The sequence below is a fragment of the Bos javanicus genome, chromosome 5 (assembly GCF_032452875.1).
Source record: "Bos javanicus breed banteng chromosome 5, ARS-OSU_banteng_1.0, whole genome shotgun sequence".
Classification (NCBI taxonomy): domain Eukaryota; kingdom Metazoa; phylum Chordata; class Mammalia; order Artiodactyla; family Bovidae; genus Bos; species Bos javanicus.
In genome coordinates this window covers 27260206-27282130 of record NC_083872.1, presented here as the reverse complement: position 1 = coordinate 27282130, position 21925 = coordinate 27260206, and the positions used below count along the sequence as shown (strand labels likewise).

The window sequence follows — 21925 nt, the reverse complement described above, 5'->3', positions numbered from 1 at the left end:
CCCCCTCCCGCCCTCGCTCCTCCCTACCCTGCCGCCTGCCCCTGCCCGGCTCCCTCCTCGGTGCCCTGGGGCTGGGGGGCGGGGGACTGGGCGGGGCGGCCCGGGACGCCTGGGTCTTTGCCCCTCCCATTTGCTGGGCTTCCGTGGCTCCGTCCCCGGGAGGCCGGGCAAGGCTGGCAGAAGAGGTCAGTGTCCTGGGCCCATGATGCCACCCTTTCTCTCTGGCACTTTCCCCATTCTTGCCATTTGCGGACTGGTTGAGTCCTCTGGCCGGACTGTGGTTCCCGGAGGCTAGTCTCTGTACCTCCTCAGGACGGGCAGTGAGGGCTGTCTCCACGTCCTCCCAGGGGTGGCTTGACCGCGCAGGGATCTGCCAGAGCAGCAGCCACTATCTTCACCCTGCGCTTAGCCTTCACCTGCGTGTCAAAGTAGACTCTTCTTCCCCATGCCTACCCCAGCCGGTCCTTAAGTCCCAGGAGCAAACTGGTTTAACTAGTGGAGGTTGTAGGGGTTCTGAGGCTTGGGCTTAAAGACCTCCTCCTCTCTCTGCCTTGAGTAAGCTGTGGGAGTTAGGTCTCCTGGGTCCCCGGCTGGCTGCCAAGGCCATCCCCACCTTTAGGCTTGTGTCTGGAGGGGAGAGGCTGGGAAGGAGGGCCAGGGAACTGTAGCCGGGGGTGGGAGGAGCCTTGCGCTGGGTGTGAGAGAGAAAGCCCAAGCAGAGGGTGTGTGTCTGCCTTAACTAGCGCCTGCCTGCCTGCCGGCCTGGTGGATGCGCCACGAATGTTGTTGACGCTGGGTGTGTGTGTGTGTGTGTGTGTGTGTGTGCGCGCGCGTGCGCGCGCACGCACCCAGTGTGAATGTCAGTGTCTGATGGGAACATTCCTCCAACTTCAACGTGACCACCACAGACTCTCAGTCCCTAGAGTTGGAACCCCCAGGGTGTCAGCATCCATCCTACTGAAGACAGAGCCAGAGAAGAGGAGGGAATGTGAAGTCCAACCTCTGTGCAGAGCCCCAACACTCCTACAGGGACTAGGGTGGGAGTGAGAGAGTGGAGAAGGGCAGCAGCAGGAGGGAGGGCTGGGCCCGGCCGGGGAGATGCACCCAAAGGACCTTCCCAGCAACAGTCCCAAGTAGCCGGCACTGGGGACACCGACTCAGTTGCGTCACATTTTCCGTACTGGAATTACCTTGTCCATACTGCTACCCTGAGGACCAGGCATCTTCCCTCCCAGGACAGGGAAAGGCCACTTTTGGTAGCCAGAGTCAGATGAAGGGGAGGGGGATAAGGGGGCCTGCGGTGGCTCTCTCAGGAGAACAGGAGCTGCAGATGGGGTGCTGACAGTCTCTCCTTTTCATTCTGGGGGTGGGAAGAGCTGGGAATAGATACTCCAGGGTCCCGTCCCCAGGTGGCCTGGCTGCTGTTGACTTTGCTTGGTTACCCTGGGAGCAGCTCTCAGCCGTGTGGGAGGGGCGGGTGTTGGGGAGTTGGACCCAGGCGTCCAGGCCGGGGTGGGATGGCACTCAGCCTGTGTGGCACGGATCCTGCCAGGAGGCTGCGAAGTTAACCCCTCCTGCCCTGGTGATGGTGGCCGCAGGCGAGGAGGGAGGGCCTAACTGTGGTTTGTGAATGTGGCCCTGATTCCCCCTCCCCCTCCCAGCACATCTGTACTTGGTTTACAGTGAATGAGTCTCCTGTCCTCATGAACTGGGCGAGGGCACCGCTCCCTCCCTGGCCCCTGGCCGGGCATCCTGACACAGAATCAGGCGCCACCCACCCCCGGAACTCTCTCCCTGCTGGGTAGCCCTTTCCCAACTCTTCCCCTTACCCTTCTTAGAGGGGCTCAGGGGCTGGTCCCCCAGAGCTAGAGCACTGAGACTAGGCAGCCAGGACAGCAAATGGGGCCAGGGAAGCTAACGGGGCGGAGGGTGGGGGTGGGGGACAAAACTCTTGGATAGCCTGGAAAGATGGAGTGGTCTGGAATTCCATCTGTCTCTGCCTTCCTCATTGTCTTGGTTTGTCTGTCTGTCTGTCTGTGTCTTTGTCTCTGGTGGATGTTTGTCCATCGATCCGTCTTGGAAACTGTGGCTCCGCCCTTCTGGCCTCTGTGGTCCCCAGCCAACTACAGCAGTCAGGGGGCGAAGCCCAGGAAGACCCGCCCTGCGCCGGCCCCTCCCCTAGGGATTGCCTTGCCCCGCCCCCGCCCCACCCCTCCCCAGCACCCAGTAACTGGGGTCTGTGGGCTGCAGCGGTTTGGAAGTCAAACCAAACTGGCAGATTGGGGAGCAGAGAAAAGGGGTATTGTGAGGGGGTCAGTTTCTTCTCTCCGTCTTGCGCTGCAGTCTGTGCTCTGTCCAGTGATTCCAGGAGGAAGCTTGAGAAGAGGGCCTCCCACTCTGGAAACTGGTGGAGAGAGCTCCCCTCATTTCTCCTTCTCTTTGGTCATCCCTAGTTCTAGGCTTTGCTCTGTTTGTGGTTGCTCCACTTGATCACCCTGGCAACTTAAGAAATGATATCTTGGGGGCCCTAGAACCAGGCTTCCTTCGCTCCTTATATCACAAAAAGGAGAGAAAATGGATCCAAACTTCCAGCCTACCTGCCCTGATTTGCCATATAGCCCACCCCTAATTTTCACCCTTGCCTCCTCCCCAGCAGCATCAGGACGCTGAATAGGTAATCTGCCCAAGCCCAGTCTGCTACTGGGTGGACGTCCCACACCACGCTCAGAGGTGGCTGGCAGATGTCTGGGGGTGGGGGTGGGGGTGGGGAGGGGGTTTGAAAGGGAGGGGAAAGCTCTGTTACAACCCCCAAGGACATCATTAAACCACGAAAGTGCCATCGGGGCTTGGAGACCAGGGCGCCCAGGGAGAGCATGATGAAAACATGTTTTGTACAACACGTGTCTTTCCCGTCCTCCCCTCCCCTCTCACCTCCTTCCCCAGGCCTGCTCTGTGCCGAGGATGGTGCCAGCCTTGCCCTGAGTGCTTCTCAATTCTACCCCTTGTATCAGGCCTATTTTTCTGCTTGCCACTTTGTTGGTTCTCCCAGTGAATGACTTTGTGTGTGGAAGTTCTTACCAGCATCAGAAATACCCAGATCCCCACAGAATAAGGCCTTGACTTTGCGACACAGGATTTTAGGACTACACTAAACAACTCTAGGAATTTCTTCCCTGAACACGCGCCATTCATTAATTCAACAAATCTTTATTAAACACCTACTGTATGCCAAGCACTGTGCTGCTGCTAGCTAAGTCACTTCAGTCGTGTCCAACTCTGTGCGACCCCATAGATGGCAGCCCACCAGGCTCCCCCGTCCCTGGGATTCTCCAGGCAAGAACAGTGGAGTGGGTTGTCATTTCCTTCTCCAATGCATGAAAGTGAAAAGTGAAAGTGAAGTCACTCTGTCGTGTCTGACTCTTCACTCATGTCTGATTCTTCACAACCCCAAGGACTGCCGCCTACCAGGCTCCTCTGCCTATGGGATTTTCCAGGCAAGGGTACTGGAGTGGGTTGCCATTGCCTTCTCCGAAGCACTGTGCTAGGCCCTAGGAATCCGTAGGAATCTCCTTGGGCCCAAGTATCCAAGGAAATCAGGAAAGACTTTGGGGAGGGGAGGAAGTGAGGAGGAGAAGGGAGAGAAGGGAGGGCAGCAGAAGAGTATGTGCAAAGGCCCTGGAATCAAGGTCCTGACTCCCAACCACCCTACTCCCCCAGAAAGAACAGGGGCCCTCCATTCCTGCTCCTTTGATGGACTTTGGTTCACTACAAGGGAGGGACGGTGAGCACCTCCTAACGGCCAAAGCGCTCTAGGACCCTAGGACATCTGGTGCTCTTGCCCTGGAAAGATTGCATCCATCCCTTCATCTCTTCCTCCAGAAAGGGAAACAGAGGCACAGATAGAGAGGAGCAAGCCACAGGCTTAGGCCCCAGATTCCATACAGAAAACAAGGCCCCACACTGAGGTGGAGGGACGGAGTTTGCCCTGCTGTAGCCTCACCAGACAGAAAACCTGTCTACTCTGAACTGTTCGATGGTGCACCCTCCCCCTCTGGGATCCAGCCCTGACCTGTCCCACTCACTGGAATGAGGAGCAGGTCTGCCTCCAAGGTTGCCTGGAACGTGTGAGCTAAGAGCTCCAGGTGTCTGCCAGTCTCCATGTGGGTGGGTGGAGCAGTCTATTTGGTACAGAACCTCCATCTGGGATTACAGGGTTTTATCTCTCCTCTGTTCACTGGGGGGCTTCCAGCTCCTCCAGCTTAGACACCAAGGTTTCCAAGCTTTTTCCTTTCTGAAGAAAAGGGATGGAGGGTCCTTTGAGGACAGAATAGGTTTCTTTGTGGCTGTTCCTCCTCCAGAGCTGGCACAGAGGTCATGGGACCAAATGGGGTTAAGTTCTAGACCTGTTCCGATGACCCATTTTTCCTCCCTGTGTCCACACCCCCTGGGGCAAGGGTGTTGGGTGGGGCTGACCTGGCACCCCCACACCCACATCTGGGATTTCCCCTAGATGGAAACTCCCAGAACCCTGGTGTCCTGCCTCCTCTGCCAGCTCTCCTCCAGACTACATCTCTGCCTTAGCCCCAAGGGGCCCCGCAGATGTGGGACCACCTTCAGGGACCATCTGTGATGTCTGGCTGCCCTTTCTAGTGGATTCCTTTGAAGAAAAGATGTGAGGCTGGGGGGAGGGAGTTGGGAAGCTATCCTTTGTTGAGCACCTACTGTATGCCAGGCATTATGCTTGGCTTGTATATTACTCACTTAATCCACACAGCAGTCCAGAGAAGGAGCAGTTATCATCCCATTTCACAGAGGGAACTGAGAACCAGAGAGGTTAAGCAGCTTGCCCAATATCATACAGCTGTAGCAGAGCTAACATGGGAACCTAGGTCTTGGTGATCCTGAGCTCTCCTCATCACCACAGGCTTCTTCTTCTTCTGCAGCTGCCCACCTCTCCATGAGATGAGACTTGGAAAATTCAGTTCAATTCAACCCAATTCAGAAAATAGTTATTGAACATCTGCTCTATGCCAGGCACTGATAGGTGCCAGACCAGCAATCTGGAAGGTTGCTGACTCAAGGTCTGGTGGGAGAGATAGGTGTGTGAACTAGGCAGTGTCTAACTTCAGCAGAATGATATGAGCAAGGTGGTGTGGAGTAGAGAATGAAGTAGTACACAGACATAAAGAACAGACTTTTAGACTCAGTGGGAGAAGGAGAGGGAGGGATGATTTGAGAGAACAGCACTGAAACATACATTACCATATGTAAAACAGATGATCAGTGAGAGCTTGATATATGAAGGAGGGCACACAAAGCTGGTGCTCTGTGACAACCTGGAAGGACAGGGTGCGGAGGGAGGTGGCTGGGAGGGAGGTTCAGGGACACACATACATACCTATGGCTGATTCACACTGATGCATGGCAACAAGCATCACAGTATTGTACAGCAACTATCCTCCAATTAAAATAAACATAAACTTTAAAAAAAGAAAAGAAATAGTATTTCTATTTTCTCTTTATAAAAGAGTATAGAAATATATTATGAACAGTGTACAGAATAAATTGGAATAAAGTGAATACCTACTCGACTGCCATCCAGCTCAAGAAATAGAGTATTTCCTGCTCCAGAGGTTCCCGTGTGACTCTCCCATCATCCTCTTCCTCTCTGAAGAAGTAACCACCATCCTGACTTTTGGGATAATTATGTCCTTTTTGTTTATAGTATTAGCACCTACGTATGCATCCCTTTATAATATTATTTAATTTTGCCTGTTTTTGAGGTTTATATAAACGGAATGACACTGTATTGCCCTTTCCTGTCTGACTTATTTTGTTCAGCTTGTTTGTGAGAGAGACACAAATTGTTGCACATAACTGCCTTTTTCATTGTGGCAGAGTATTCAGTTGCATGCTGCTGCTGCTGCAGAGTATTCAGTTGCATGAATATACCACAATTTTTTTTTTATTCTACTCTTGGTGAAAGTTTGAGTTGTTTCCAGTTTGGGCTATCATAATGCTACTAAAAACATTATTGTATATATTTCCCAATATATACATGTAAGAGTTTTTCTAAGCTATAAAGCTAAGAGTCAAAGTGTATGTTCAGGCAATCTCAATTTTTATCAGATAATCCCAAACTGTGTTCCAAAATGGTTGTACCAGTTACACAGGAAGTAGAACATTCTAATCAGGAGCAGGTGTAAAATCAAGACTCATACTCCTTTCTTGCCTAAAACTCTCAGTGGTTTTCTCTTTCCCTTGGAATAAGATCCAAGTCACTGCCGTGGCTCCCAGGGCCTCTACCTGGCTCTCTACCTATGCCATATGACTCTCCTCTCTGTTTTTTGCACTTGCTGTCCCCCCTCTCTGGAATGTTCTTCCACGAGCCATCTCCATGGCTGTCTCCCTCGCTTTCTTCTAAAATGCCCTTGCTAAAATGTCACTTCTCAGTGGCACTGTCCCTGACCACTGAATTTTCTTTAAATAGTTGTTTATTTATTTGGCTGCTCCAGGTCTTAGTTGTGGCCTGTGCATTCTTACTTGAGGCATGCAAACTCTTAGCTGAGATGTGGCATCTAGTTTCCTGACCAGAGATCGAACCAGGTCCCCTGCATTGGGAGTGGGGAGTCTTAGCCACTGGACCACCAGGGAAGCCCTGGCCACTGAATTTTCTATTACAAATTTTTCCAGGCCTCCTTACCCTCCTCTCAGCTTTTGTTTTCCTCCCAGTCCAGCCATCTGGGTTCTAGTCAGCCTCAGGCTGCTTTCCTGTGATCTGCCAGGACTTTTATCTCCTCCCAAACCCTTAAGTGGCAACCCACTCCAGTATTCTTGCCTGGAAAATCCCATGGACAGAGGAACCTGGTCGGCTATAGTCCATGGGGTCGAAAAGAGTCGGACACAACTAAGCGACTTCACTTCCCTTTAAACCCTTAAGGGCCCTTGGAGCTGACTGTGTGGTGGCAGTCTAGCTGCTCCTTCTAAAGGATCCACCTCTCTGAGTCACTTTGTATCACATCACTCTGGGGTTTTTTTCACAGCCATTCCATGCTCCTAGACAAGCTAATGTATTTATTTGTTTACCTGTTTGCTTTTTGTCCCCACCCAGCCCCACCCCTCACTTTAAATGGCACTCCATAAGAGGAAACCTCACTGTCTTGCTCCGTAACATGACCAGTACCTGCTGCATGACAGGCCCTCCAGTAATAATAGTCCAGGCTAGTTGTCAGGCTCCCAGAGACAGCCAGGCCCTCCTCCTCCCCCCAACACCTGGGACTTGCCCTATCTGGAAACTCCCAGGACCTAGGTCTCCCCTGCTCCACCAGCTCCCACCAATATCCCAGGCAGAGTCTCAGAGCATCTGCTGTGCTGCTGCTACTGCCCTGAGTCTCCTCTGGGGACTGTTTGGAAGTCTGAAGCACTCATTCTGGTCATCAGGGCTGGAGAGTGATGGGCAGGTGTCAGGTGCCCACAGCTCAAGAAATACTTTTTGATTGAATAAAGGGGAAGTCTTCAGAGATGAAAAGGATCTTGCCAGGTGGAGAAAAGAGAAAGGGCACTTCGAGCAGAAGGAAGAGTGAACAAAGGACGGAGGCGTGAAGAGCGCACATCATAGTTAGAGGACTTGGTCTGATCTGGTGCCCGTGGAAGGTGCTCTGTGGAGGGGAGGGTAGCCGGCAAGCAGGGAAGGGGAGGGCTAGCTGGGGAGGTCTGAGCTCCTGCCAGCTCAGAGAGGCTCAGCAGTGTCTTAGGTTTAATCCTGCCCCCACCCCCGCTCCCCACAGTTCCCCCTCTGACCCCACCCGTAGGTACCCTCCCTTTCACCCAACCCCCAGCCTGGCCGCTCCCCGCCACTGAATGGACTTCTCTCTGGGCCTACGTCTGGGGCCTCGGAACAAGAAAGCCAGCCATCAACAGCCACCTGCGCCCTCTGGACACTGCCCACCAGCTGCCTCCCCTTGTCCGTCCTGCCCCCCCTCTGCCTGTGCCTGCCCCTGCCCAGCCTGTCCCCCTCCCACCTGCTCCTGCACCGCCTATCCTTCCTACGCAGCTCCCTGCCCCTCCTGTCCTGGCCTCCCGGGCCCACCCTGTACCTGCTCCTGCCCTCCCTGCCCCGCCTGTCCTCCCTTGACTTATCCCCACAGTGCCTGCAGCCAGTGCTCTGGCCAGCACTTGACCTGCTGCCGCCCATCTCCTTGCCCCATGTACCCTTGCTCCAGGGGTCGAGCCACCTGTTCCAGCTCCTGCTGGGGCTGCAGTGACAGCTGTGGCTGTGGTCGAGGGGCTGCCTGGGGACCCCCAGGCTCCACTGGCCACTGCAGCTGCTGCTTTAGGGGACAGCGCACCTCTCGGCACTGTCTGATTGTCTAGGGGGGGGTTGCACCTTGGGAGAGTGCCCATCTCCTGGAGCACTTCTGCAGGCAGAAGATCAGCTGGACCCTCTCCCAGGTAGGGAGGGGGGCAGGCTGCTCAGAGCCCCCTGGCCTCCTCCTCAGTCCTGGGAGTGAGAGCCAGGCCTCTGTTTTGAAGCTAGTTTCTGGACACGCTCTCACTGGTTCCAGAACCTCCTCTTCTGCAACTTCTGCAATGGAAAATGTTCTTCTCAGGGCCTCTCCTGTGGTCCCTGAAGGTGAGCAAGTTGATCATTTCCCCCTCTAGTTGACCTCCCTGGGAGACCCTTCTTGGCTCATCTTTTCTGTAGTTTGCGTGGATAAGATGGCTCCTTCATCCAGGGACCCCTTTTTCTGCCCCATGGACCTTCACCCATATCCCTGAATAACCCAAGAGTCTCTGAACACTTTACCTCTCATCATGAGCCTGAAGGAAGGGCAGTGGCTCTTGGACCGGAAGAAGAGGCCGAACAGAGGATTCTTGGTTCCTCCCTTCCCTTGGATATCATGACATCCTTTATGGTCCTTTACTTCTAGGAACCCGGTGCTCTCCACCTAGATGTCTTATCTTTCAAATCTCTGAGGGCTTGCCCAGCCTCATGACCCCAATCTTCCAGCAATAATCCTATCTGTTACATTCACGCTCATCTGGCAAGGGGTGATGGAAGCTGGGAGCCCTTGACTCAGGTTTCCAATGATTCCATCCACATGCAGCTAGTCATAGTTCCCTGTCCCTGGGAGTGGGGCTGGGGAGTTGGAGAAGCCACAAAGAGGAAGATGGAGCTGATAGATGCTTGTATCTGCCTGGGATTGGATCTTAAGCTGGGAGCCCCTAAGCATCCCATCATATTCTCCAAGTTATCTGACACTGATCTGCTTCAGTCTTCTTTCTCTGCCTCCTTCTCTGGGACCCTTTGTTCTTTCCTTTCTATCTCTGTATATCCTTCTGCTTATCCTTCCTGCTAGCTTTCTACATCACTCTCTCCATTTCTGTTTCCTTTTTTTCTGCCACCTGGACACTCTACCTCCACCTAACTTGTGTCTTTACATCTGTTTATCCCACTCTGTCCCTTCTTTTCCCCATCTAATTTAAAATCTGCTTAACATACATGTCTTTTTCTTCCCCTTTCCCTGTCTCATTTTGTATTTTCATGTTTGTTTTCTTCCTTGGTCTTTTTTTTTTTTTTTAAACAGGACAAAGTTACATATAGCTCCATTATATGTTACAATTATTTTTTAAGTAGATAAATTAAGATCTTTTCCTTGGTCTTTTGACTCACCTCCTATTTCTCTCCTCTTCTGTCCTATTCTGCTTCTGGGAGAAAGGCACTCTAGATCTTTTTGATTTCTATTTCCCTTCTTTGTCTCTCTGTCTTTGTTCCTGTCTTTCTGGGTCCAATTCTGTTTCCCAATTCTGTTCTTCTGTTTTCCAATTCCTGTCTCTCTTTCTGCCTCCCCAGTATCCGGCTTTCTGTCTGTCTCTCCTCATCTCTCTGGGTCCTGCAGCTTCCTGCATACAGGCCTACGTCATACCCATCTCATTGCTGTCCAAGGGCCAGGGACACCAAGTCTTCCATTGCCCCCCAAACAGCCCATGTCCTGGAGTGAGCAAGGGCTGGACATAGCTACCAAACAGTCCCTTTGTCCCCTACCCACTGTCCAGGCCATCTTATCCTTACTGAGCTCTAAGTCCAAACCTTTTTTTCTCCCAACTTCATATTCTGAAAATTGGCAACTAAAAAGAAAAAGAATTATGCATTTATGCTACCTGTCCTGTGTAAACTATATTTCAGGGTGGTCAAATAGCTCTAAGTGGTGAAGAAAATTTCTTTTTTACAGAAGAACTCCAGCTGATGTAGAAGACATATGGAATTAGGAAAATCACCATTTTTGCAACCCCTAATGAAATAACTGATCAAAGCAAGACTCTTCAATGGATGAAACTAAGGATGGTGGTTGATGGAGAACGTAACTACCTGACCCCACTGATGAATCTTAGCATCACTAAAAAGAGCACAACCACATGGCCTGTACCTCCTGATATGATGCAATCTGAAGCACTCAGCACCACCTGTGAAGGACTCTTGCCAAACAAAGAAACAAACAAAAAAAACTGAGCATGATTCTACTCAAACCCTACCGCTAACCTCCATTTAATAGGAAATATGGGGGGTGGAGAACAAATTAAATGGCACAACAAGGAAGTAAAACAAAATATCCAGACATTTTAAAGGAAATCTGACCTGATTTCTTCAACTAGTCAATGGCTGAACAGGACAGTCAATGAGAGCGTGGCGTACAAAGACAGCTACTACACAGGATAAGTGGACCTTGTTTGATTCCTGATGGGGACCTCCCAATTGTAAAAAGACATTTTTAGACTGTTGAAAACATTTAATTATTTATTTAACATTTAATTAAACATTTAATTTAATTATGAACTGAGTACTTACAATGCCAAGGAATCAGTGTTGATTTTGTTAAATGTGAAAATGGCCTTGAGGTTATGTAAGAAAAGGTCCTTATTTCCTAGAGATGCATACTGAAGCATGGAATGAAGTGACGTATTTAAGTATTTTGGCAAATAAAAGAAAGGAGGAAAAGGAACAAAAGGATAAAAATCAATATTGTTGAATTAAGTATTTAGGGTTTCATAGAACCTCTTTACCTTTATTTGAACATTTTCATAATAAAAGTTTTAAATGATGCTCCTCTTGTAGGCATGGTTCCTAGTAATTCCCAGAGCATCCTCCCTGCCCGCTCTGAAAGCCAGACTTTCCCTGTAACTCCCCACATACAGACCCTGGTCCTCCTTGCCCTCTACTAGAAGTGGGTCCTAGAGATGGATTTGCCCTCTCAGGATATTCTCTATCCCTTCCAGTCCTCTGCAGCTCTGCTGGCACATATCCCATGTAAAGTATCTTTCTCAGCTGTGCTTCACAGCTCTGAGGGGCCAGGGGAACCTTAAAGAGTAAACATTTTTTGAATAGGTCCTATGATAAAAATAATCCAAAATAATGTAACCTTCCCTAAAGTCTTTCTTAGGTGCTTCTGAGAAAACTGCAACTCAGTAATGGAGAACACTGGCCTCCATCCTGGAAAACAGAAGACAAAGCATGTAAGGCCATCCTGTCCCACTCCCTGCTATCATTCAGGGTGACCTCCTCCCTCAAAGAAAAGATCACCAGGAACTGAGAGACAAGGTGTCAGGAGATCAAGGGTTTTCAGTCCAGGACCAGGATGGAGGGCATTTGGATTCCCCCATGCCCTCACTCACTGAGTGACCTTGGGAAATCATGATTTTTGAGCTTTGTGCTTCTAGACGAAGCATGGGAACCGATACCCTTTTCTGTCCTCTAGAAGTTTGCCAGTTAGGGATAAAGGCACTTTGGAAGTTGTGGAATATAAATCTCAGCTGTTTATCATAAGAAAGTATTTCTTACGATATAATTCCAGACTCTCCCACCCTTCTTCAGTATAAAGAAAACAAACACTAATCACCTGTGCAAGAGGGTGAACACATTTAATCTTCCCAGAAATCACAAGTGTGGAATTGGGAAGATCTGGGTCCCAGTTCTGACTCTACCTCTTACCATGTGAGTCCTGTCGTGTTACTAACCTTTCCAATTCTGAAGTACCTACCTAACAAGTTGTTGAGACAGTTAAACACTTCATCTATAGCAGTTGGCCCAGGACTTCCTAAAACAGAGCTTAGGTGTAATACGTAATAACTGATGCACTTCCGTGGTGGGCCAGTGGTTAAAGAATCTACTGGCCAATGCAGGGTACACAAGTTCAATCCCTGGTCCAGGAAGATTCCATATGCCACGGGGCAAACAAGCCCACATGCCACAACTACTGAACCCCACATGCCCTAGAGCCCATGCTCTGCAAAAAGAGAAACCCTCACACGGCAACTAGAGTAGTTCCCACTGGCGGCAACTAGAGAAAGCCCATGCAACAATAAAGATTCAGTCCAGCCAAAAATAAAGAAATAATATTTAAAAAAAGTTTGATAAGTGTTACCAGCTAATAAAGACCAGCACTTTTTAGAATAATTTACATGTATTATCTTATTTATTCATCTGGTATTTATGGAATGCCTTTTATGTCCCATTAAATGTTTCAAGTACTGGAAATATAAGTGAACAAAGCAGAAATTTGTAGGGAGAAGAAGCAGTAAGCAGTTAAGTGTGCCAGATAATATTAAGTGCTAAGAAGAAAAGGCAGCAAAGGAGAATAGAGCGTTGGAAGGGAAGCAGGTAGGTTACTGTGGCAGAGGTGGCGCTGCCTTTTCAACAGTATGAGCAAGGAAGGCCTCTCTGATAAGATGACACTTGAACAGAGAATTGTAGGAGCTGCAGGAGGGAACCATGTGGATATCTGGGAGAACCAGAGCTTCACAGGGCACAGTGTGCAAAGGCCCTAGTGATAGCCAGTGTAGATGGAATAGAAGGCGCAGGAGGGAAAATGGTAAGAGATGAGGTCAGAGAAGTGGCAGCAGAAAAGAGGACAAAGGATTTTGTAGGCTATTATGATTTTGGCTTTTTCGCTTAGTGAGATAAGAAGGCATTGGAGGGTGTTTTGTTTGTTTTTTTGTCTTAAATTATTTATTTACTTATTTGGCTTCCTCGAGTCTTAATTATGGCAGGTGGGATCTTCCTTTCAGCACGTGGGATCTAGTTCCCTGACCAGGGATGGAACCCAGGCCCCTTGCATTGGAAGAAGGAGTTTTAGCCACTGGACCACCAGGGAAGTTCCCCATTGGAGGGTTTTGAGGAGATAATACTAAAGCTGGAAAGAGGTTAAATAACCTTTCCCAGGTACCACAGCTGTAGCAGAGTGTGGGCGTCCAACTCCAAGGCTGAAGTTCTTAACTCTTGACTGCCACTGAACTTTGAGCCTTCTTCAGTTGGGCGCTGCTCTCCTATGATGCAGACTAATTAACTGGGACACTGAGAAGTCATATGGCTTGCCAGAGGCGACACAGCTGGTAAGTGATAGGGGTGGGATTTGAGCTTTAGCGGTCTGCAAGCCAAGTCCAAGTCCTTTACAGCACACTGCCTCCTTCAGGTGTGTGAGCCATACTGACTTCTGGCCAGGAAGTCACTATTGTGGGAGAAGAGAAAATCGAGAAGCCCGTCTCGGCTTAGGGTGACGATGTTCCTTAAGATCAAACCCCGACTCTGCGGAACTGCTGGCATTGTCTTAGGCACAGCAGCGCTCCGTAACCCACGACACGGAGGAAGAGATTGAAAATGGGTCTTTATTTCCAGGGGGTTCGGTAGGTATCCGGGAGTCGAAGAAGCGAGTGTCATGGGAAGGCCACGGATAGGAGTGAACCAGGAGCAGAAACCACGACCACCACCGCCTCCAGTCTTGGCCCCGCCAGGCGTCCGGCGGTTGTCGTCGAGTCGCGGCTAGAGGGCGGAGCAGGGGCGGGGTTTGAACGCCGCGCCCCCGTCACGTGATGGGGCCATCATGGCGGCGGCCAGAGGCCTCCCCGGCTCCCGGAAGCAGGCTGTGAAGGGCGGGCGCGCTGGTGGAACCCGAGCCGGAGCCAGAGCAGGAGGTAGAGCGGGAAGGGCGGCCGGGCGGCCTGGAGCCGGACGTGTCCGGAGCGTCCCCGCAGACCGGGGCAGCAGGTGAGACCAGGGTCTGGGCAAGGCGCGAGCGTGTGTGGCGGCGGCCAGCGGGGCTAGGGGGCGCAGGTGGGGGTGCCCTGACCCAAAGGAGGGGGAAATCTGAGATGCACGCGCGTGACCTGAAGCAACTCTAGAGGCCTGCGCGGGTGGTAGGGATGCCTGGGACAGATGACGAGACCTCGAGGGCAAAAACAGGCTCCTCAAAGAGGATGGGAGGTAACAGAAGGAAGTACAGTTTGTAAACGTTGTTACGGGGAAGGGCAGCAGCCCCTTAACTTGCGGGGCTGGGATTAGGTACTCCCTCTTTGCTATGCCAGGAAAGGGTGGGGCGAATGCTCAATCTTCTCTCCTCTCACACCCCTCCCTGCCCCAGAGTGTCCGGCTCTGGCGGGCCACTCCTCCCACCCACCCAACTGGTCCCTCCGGTCTGAGCTCTGGGGGAGTGGAATAGAGGGGTGGGGGAGTTCTGTTGGCAGGGGGGTTGGGTGGATCCGCTTTCTGCTTAGACAGGCAGCCCCTTGACAGCAATACGCGGGCAATGGATGTGACTCTGAAGCCCCCTTCTCTTCCCAGGTCGTCCGGGGGCCGGCCATGCTGGTGACTGCTTACCTTGCTTTTGTGGTCCTCCTGGCCTCCTGCCTGGGGTTGGAGCTGTCAAGATGCCGGGCTAAGCCCTCTGGAAGGGCCTGCAGCAATCCCTCTTTCCTTCGGTTTCAACTGGACTTCTATCAGGTCTACTTCCTGGCCCTGGCAGCTGACTGGCTGCAGGCCCCCTACCTCTACAAACTCTACCAGCATTACCACTTCCTGGAGGCACAAATTGCCATCCTCTACGTCTGCGGCCTTGCCTCCACCGTCCTCTTTGGACTGGTGGCTTCCTCCCTGGTGGATTGGCTGGGTCGCAAGAAATCTTGTGTCCTCTTCTCCCTCACTTACTCTCTCTGCTGCTTAACCAAACTCTCCCGGGACTACTTTGTGCTGCTGGTGGGCCGAGCACTAGGTGGGCTATCTACAGCCCTGCTCTTCTCAGCCTTTGAGGCCTGGTATATCCATGAGCACCTGGAACGGCATGACTTCCCCACCGAATGGATCCCGGCTACCTTTGCCCGAGCTGCCTTCTGGAACCATGTGCTGGCTGTCGCGGCAGGTGTGGCCGCTGAGGCTGTGGCCTGCTGGATGGGCCTGGGGCCTGTAGCCCCCTTTGTGGCCGCCATCCCTCTCTTGGCTCTGGCTGGGGCCTTGGCCCTTCATAACTGGGGAGAGAACTATGATCGGCAGCGTGCCTTCTCTAGGACCTGTGCTGGGGGCCTGCGCTGCCTTCTGTCGGACCGTCGTGTGCTGCTGCTAGGCACCATCCAGGCCCTGTTTGAGAGTGTCATTTTCATCTTTGTCTTCCTCTGGACACCTGTGCTGGACCCACATGGGGCTCCACTGGGCATCATCTTCTCCAGCTTCATGGCAGCCAGCCTACTCGGCTCTTCCCTGTACCGCATCGCTACCTCCAAGAGGTACCACCTTCAGCCCATGCATCTACTCTCCCTCGCCGTCCTCATTGTCGTCTTCTCCCTCTTCATGTTGACTTTCTCTACCAGCCCAGGCCAGGAGAGTCCAGTGGAATCTTTCATAGCCTTCCTCCTCATTGAACTGGCCTGTGGACTGTACTTTCCCAGCATGAGCTTCCTGCGGAGAAAGGTGATCCCTGAGACCGAGCAAGCTGGTGTCCTCAACTGGTTCCGGGTGCCCCTGCACTTACTGGCCTGCCTGGGGCTCCTGGTCCTCCATGACAGCGATCGCAAAACGGGCACTCGGAATATGTTCAGCATCTGCTCCGCCGTCATGGTGATGGCTCTGCTGGCAGTGGTGGGACTCTTCACCGTGGTCAGGCATGATGCTGAGCTGCGGGTGCCCTCACCCACTGGGGAGCCCTACACTCCTGAGCTCTGACCCTGTTCTAGGACCAGGGAGCTGGGATGGACCCTTGAACCCCACCTCTCCAGGGCTGAACAGATCTCTCTGTGACCTTGCGGCTCTTTAGCCCCTCAGCCTGTCTGGGGGCTCCTCCTGTCAGTGCTTTGGGTTGGGAAGCACATGGGGTGATGGCCTGGAAAGAAGATGCCAAAAGTTGCCTCTGTGTCACTCCCTTCCCCCTTTCCACTTTAAAATAAACAATTTTAATTGATCATTGATCTTATTTACTCATCCTCACCTGTACCCACCTCAGTAGTTCTTATGAGGGGGCAGCTGGAGGTTGTGAGGTGAGAGGTGGGGTTACCAGTGGAACGTTTGTCTTTCTAGCTTCAGTAAGACTTGTTTAGTTGCTAAGTTGTGTCTGACTCTTTGTGACCCCATGGACTGTAGCCTGCCAGGCTCCTTTGTCCATGGGATTTCCCAGGCAAGAATACTGAAGTGGGTTGCCACTGCCCTTTCCATGGGATCTTCCTGACCCAGCGATTGAACCCACGTCTCCTGCATTGGCAAGCGGATTCTTTACCACTGAGCCACCAGGGAAGCCCTCTCTAAGACTGCCTCCACCTTAAACTGAGAACTGTGGAATTGCCTTTCAACAGAAATGGGTGGGAAAAGCCTGAGGCTCTGAGGTCCTCCATATCTTGTTACCCTGGGGACAGGCACCCTCCCCATTTGCCAAGCAAAAACCTTACTCCACATCCAGAGTGAGACAATCTCTGGAGCCTATGGAGTGGATGTCCAAGCCACTGAGCAAAGATTCCAGGGGCTCGAGCTGCTTCTGTGACCACCTCTTGTGGCAAATCCAGAGGCTTGCTGCATGAATAGGCTTGCAGCTCAGCACATGCGTGCCACTTGCCTTCTGCCTCTCTGGCCACAAATGCACCCTTGTCCGAATCACCTGGGCCCATTAGGGCCTGTATGCTTGCATGAAACCCAAGTGAAGGGCTGCAGAGGACACAGCAGTGAATGGCTGACAGACCGTGATCTTGTCTGTACCTGATTGTTCCCCACCCTGAGTGAGGGTGAGGGAGCCATCAGGGCAGGAAATAGTACCAGTACCAGGAACTCAAGTTCTTTGAGCCCCTCCCTGCCTCACCTCTGATTGTATCTGCCTTTCCTCCTCCCACCCAAACCTGGGCTTCTCAGAGGAAGCAGAGCCAGCAGTTAAGCAGGGTGGGGAATGGAAGGAGGGTCGGCTCAGGGTGTGTCCTGGAATGTGCTTGAGGTGGGCATGAGGGACCTACCTGTCCTAGAAAAGAGGTTGATGACCTTTCCTTGGGTCCCAGACGAATTCCCAGACACGAAGAAGCAAAACTTTCCAGGACCTGCAAGTCCAAACCTGTGTGGGGAGATAGCATCACCCATTGGGGGAGGAATGCTGATGGATGGGTGCCTGCAGGGTGAGGCCAAGGGGAGGGAAGAGTAGTGGTCTCAGGTCTCTGCTCAGAGAAGGGAAAAAAACACGTTCCCCCACCTAGCTGCAGGGAATAGATGCTGAGGTTAAGTATGAAAAAAGCAGATATCTTTTCCTTCCCCCATCTTAAGGCTAAAACAGAGTCTGTTACAATAACTCCACTTCCCCTTTCTGCCTATATTTTATAGTTATTTGTAGACTCTCCGTCCTTGAGGACAGGAAGAAATTGTGTCTTATATGCCCTTGTCTCCCCTATATATACACACAAGTGGGGGCTTGGCCCATGGCTGTGCTCAGTAAATGGAGAGGAGACAGGCTAACTCACTCCAGGCTTTTCAAGAGTAGCCCGTTTGGGAACTCTATTAGACTGGAATCCAGAGGCTAGTTAATGATTTGTTGTTTTGAATGAGATTATTTACTGATGGAAGCTTGAGGGGGGCAGCATGTTCCTAAGTGAAAAGGAAATAGGGAGGTAGAGACAGACTAGTGAAATTCATTCAGCTTTGTCCCCACTGAGTTCTCTTCAAAGAAGCTGGTAGATGATAGAGTGGGGAGGGTTCTTCCTGGCAGACTCATTGGGTGTGACAAGCTGGCAGGTATCTTTAAGATTGTCCATTTAGCTGTAAACATTTTATTGAGTACCTACTATATACCGTGCGTTGTATTACTAGGTGCTGGTGAAAGTTTATCTGAGAGGAAAATCCACTTAAAGGGCATATAGCAAAGCCAAGGCTAAACCTTGCCTCCTGCTGCCCACCCAGTGCCCCTTCTATGGCATGTACTGACTCTCTCCTCTGGGCCTTCATCTACTTGACTTGGCCCCTCTATCCCTGCTCCTTTCTTCCAAGCCTTGTCCCTGGAGAAGGGGATGAGAGTGGGAGCACTTAGCCATGGCTACCTGGCCCACCTCTGGATATTTGCCCATATGAGGCGAATGAGGGATTGATTCACCTGCAAAGCAGTGCTCATGATGCCTTGCTGAGAGGCAGTGCAGGGAACTGGTGAAGAGCATGGAGCCAGGGCCCAACTGCCTGGGTTCACATTTGCGCCTCAGTTTCCTCATCTATAAAATGGGGGTGATGGTATAGTGGCTGCCCTGAGGGTGCTTGTGAGGGTTAAATTAAGCGCTTGGAACAGCAGTTGGCCTCCGGTGTAAGTGCTACTAAGTGCTTGCTTTCATATCTTATTTTTAACTTTTTCAGTCCAGCTGAGCCCTACCCAGATTTGGGTGTGAGAATGAGTGGACTGGGCTGTAACGGGGTGAACAACTTTCCAACGCATCCATGTGGTTGGGTGATTCCCAGCAGTGTTTATCCTTGGTCCTGGCCCAGAGAGCAGGATCAGGCTATCTGAGAGGCCTTCTGCTTTGGGGTGTGCAAGTAGCTGAGGAGGGTGTCAGTGTGTTCCACTTGAACTCATTTCCTCTTCCTCAAGTGGGAAGGTCAGCTTGGTGTCAGATTTGATATACACCACCATTTTTCCCTAAGAGAGTTTCCTGATTTTCTGCCTTTCCATCCAGCTGGATATATAATTATTTTATTTGGAGCTTTTAAGTGATCCTGAGGAGAACAGAAACAGCCCAAGGAACCAGGAGCCAATGAACAAGAAGGCAGGAGGACTGGGGCATGAAGACAGTACTGAGTTCTGAGGCTGGAGAGTGACCTCTTCCTGGAAATACAGCCCCTGCTCAGGGAGGGGAGAGGGCTGCTCCCAGCTGATGGCCATGGTCCTTCCACTGGGTCTGGGTTCCACTTCCCAATACACTCTTCCCCTAACCCCAATCCTGTGGTTCTCCCTGTTTATTATTTTTTGCCACCACTTCTCCACAGAACCACAGAATAGAATTATAAGACATGTGAAAGTTTTAATTATAAGACATGTCATGCTTGGGAATCAGACCTAATGTTATCAAAATATGTCACATTCACTTTAAATGATTTTTTTAACAACAAATATGGGCTAATTGTAAAAGAGTCAAAGGCAAATACAGATATATTTAATGTAACTGTGAATGTAAATGCATGTCCATGTGTTAAAATACATTTATTGATATATAAATATATTACAAATATAGACATATAAAATATAAAAAATTATAGGCTCCCTTAAGCCCACCTTCATACCAGTGTCAAATGTTTGTAGTCTAGGGCATATATTTAATTTTTTTAAAATAAAAATGAATCATACCATTCATGCTGTTCTCCAACTTGTTTTTTATTTATTAAAGTATACCTTATTTTTCTCTTTTTAAAAACACTTGAGGGGAAAAAAAAAACAATACTTGAGGGGATGGTACTGACGAACCTATCTGCAGGGCAGACGCAGAGAACAGACTTACCCACAGAGTGGGGTAAGGAGAGGGGGGCGAATTGAAAGTAACATTAAAACATACATTACCATGTGAAATAGATAACCAGTGGGAACTTGCTATCTGAGACAGGAAGCTCAAACCAGGTGCTCTGTGATAACCTACAGGGGTGGGATGGGGTGGGAGGTGGGAGGGAGGTTCAAGAGGGAAGGGATACTGATTTATATTGATGTATGGCAGAAACTGACATAATATTGTAAAGCAATTATCCTCCAATTAAAAATAAATTTATTAAAAACAAAAACAATTGAGGGACTTCCCTGGTGGCCCAGTGGTTAAGAATCCACCTTGCAATGCAGGGGACTCAAGTTCAATCACTGGTCTTGGTTGGGGAATTAAGATTCCACATGCTGAGGAGCAACTAAGCCCAAGCAATGAAAGGTCCTCTGTTCTGCAACTACAACTCAGTTCAGTTCAGTCACCCAGTTGTGTCCAACTCTTTGTGACCCCAGGGACTGCAGCACACCAGGCTTCCCTGTCTATCACCAGCTCCTGGAGCTTACTCAAACTCATGTCCATCGAGGTGGTGATGCCATCCAACCATCTCATTTTACTGCTACTGCTGCTGCTGCTGCTGCTGCTAAGTCACTTCAGTCGTGTCCGACTCTGTGCGACCCCATAGACGGCAGCCCATCAGGCTCCCCTGTCCCTGGGATTCTCCAGGCAAGAACACTGGAGTGGGTTGCCATTTCCTTCTCCAATGCATGAAAGTGAAAAGTGAAAGTGAAGTCGCTCAGTCGTGTTCCGCTCTTAGCAACTCCATGGACTGCAGCCTAACAGGCTCCTCCGTCCATGGGATTTTCCAGGCAAGAGTACTGGAGTGGGTTGCCATTGCCTTCTCCGTCTCATCTTACTGGATGCAGTCAAATAAATAATAAAATATTTTAAAATAAATAAATAACTGAAATCCACAAGAAGACTGTAACAATCATTCATATATCTATGACATCTTTATATATCAATATATACATAAAACATGTGGCTGCTAAGCCTTGTTGGGCCTTTGGAGAGCATTTCAAGGCTTTTCTGTTTGAGGCTGGCAAAACCCCTGAGAGAGAGTGAGGCTTGATGTTACTACCCTATTTCACAGATTAATAATAAATTGAGCTGGGACTAGAACCTGGCTCCTCTGTCCAGGCTCAACTTGAAAGCTCTTTCCACCACCCCATTACTGTCTCTTTATAAACATCAGGGATTCTGTTGAGTGTTTGAATTATGTGACTCAAATTGACACTGGTCAACACTTTTTGATCTCTAAAGAACTTCCTTCTTATTGTTAAAAGTAGAAGATGCATAAGAAAGGATGTTTTCTTCCCTTGAAGAGGGAAAAAATTCTAGAACATTGTCAGGGCACTGCCTGTTAAGGTGTAAGCAAGAGGAAATAAATATTGAGAGAACTGATGTATCATTAATCATTTATGGACTTCTCCTCTCTGCTGGTTCCCTCACTCTATGAGAGATAGGTAACTTCTGCAACACACATTGAACCCCTGCAGTAATATTACCATTTCAACGCTGAGATTCTCGAGTCATTCTTTTGTTGGTTTGTTTGTTTTAAATAGTCTTCCCGGCTAGATTCTCAGCTCTTAAAAGCGGTTGACAGTGATGAAGAAAACCAGTAACAGAGAAGGATGAGTTATCCAATAGAGTAAACTGAACACAGAGTTCTGAACTGAATTATTTAGAGGAGGAAGGGAAGAGAAGCAGTCAAGTAAATGCGCATGTTTGGGGACGTAGTTTGTACTCACCGAACACAAGCCATTAAAAACTGTGAAATATTCCACTGAATGAATTTTCGTAGTTCTTCACTCACAGCCCCTACCCTACCCATCTACCCTCCACCCCCATCAAGAAAATTCTGTCTTTCTCAAACAATCCCACTGATGGAGGGAGCAAGGCTGGAAGGCAGAGAGAGCTGGAACTCGCTACAGTACTTGTGTCAGTGCCCCTCAGAAAACTACAGTTTTAAAGAATTCCTTGAAAGGCTACGCCCTTTTTTTGCTAGTAACCCAAATCGATAGTTTCCAAGTAAGTTCTTCTTGTTGTCTAGTCTACTTCTCTTCTCTGGAAATTTAAACTCTTTCCGAGTTCTGACGGTAAAGGGGAGGTGACAAAGGCAGTGGGCTGGCCTTCACGA

General features: G+C 50.2%; 2 protein-coding genes across 3 annotated transcripts; both read left to right on the top strand.

The window, feature by feature from the left end:
- The first annotated feature begins 81 nt into the window (after positions 1–81).
- Positions 82–11851, top strand: LOC133247315 (sperm mitochondrial-associated cysteine-rich protein). Of its 2 annotated transcripts, none has more exons than XR_009736364.1 (2): positions 82–185; positions 10233–11851. XR_009736364.1 is itself a non-coding variant. In XM_061415951.1 (2 exons), exon 1 carries the CDS (start codon positions 7861–7863, stop codon positions 8371–8373), a length of 513 nt encoding a protein of 170 aa, XP_061271935.1. In that variant the 5' UTR covers positions 2754–7860; the 3' UTR covers positions 8374–8632; positions 10233–11832. The 2 variants fall into 2 exon arrangements, 1 of the variants encoding a protein (XP_061271935.1); XM_061415951.1 differs by lacking the exon at positions 82–185 and adding an exon at positions 2754–8632 and having other exon boundaries at positions 10233–11832.
- A 2010-nt stretch (positions 11852–13861) lies between these two features.
- MFSD5 (major facilitator superfamily domain containing 5) lies at positions 13862–16218 on the top strand. The gene is made up of 2 exons (XM_061415941.1): positions 13862–14038; positions 14612–16218. Exon 2 carries the CDS (start codon positions 14630–14632, stop codon positions 15980–15982), a length of 1353 nt encoding a protein of 450 aa, XP_061271925.1. The 5' UTR covers positions 13862–14038; positions 14612–14629; the 3' UTR covers positions 15983–16218.
- The last annotated feature ends 5707 nt before the right edge of the window (positions 16219–21925 follow it).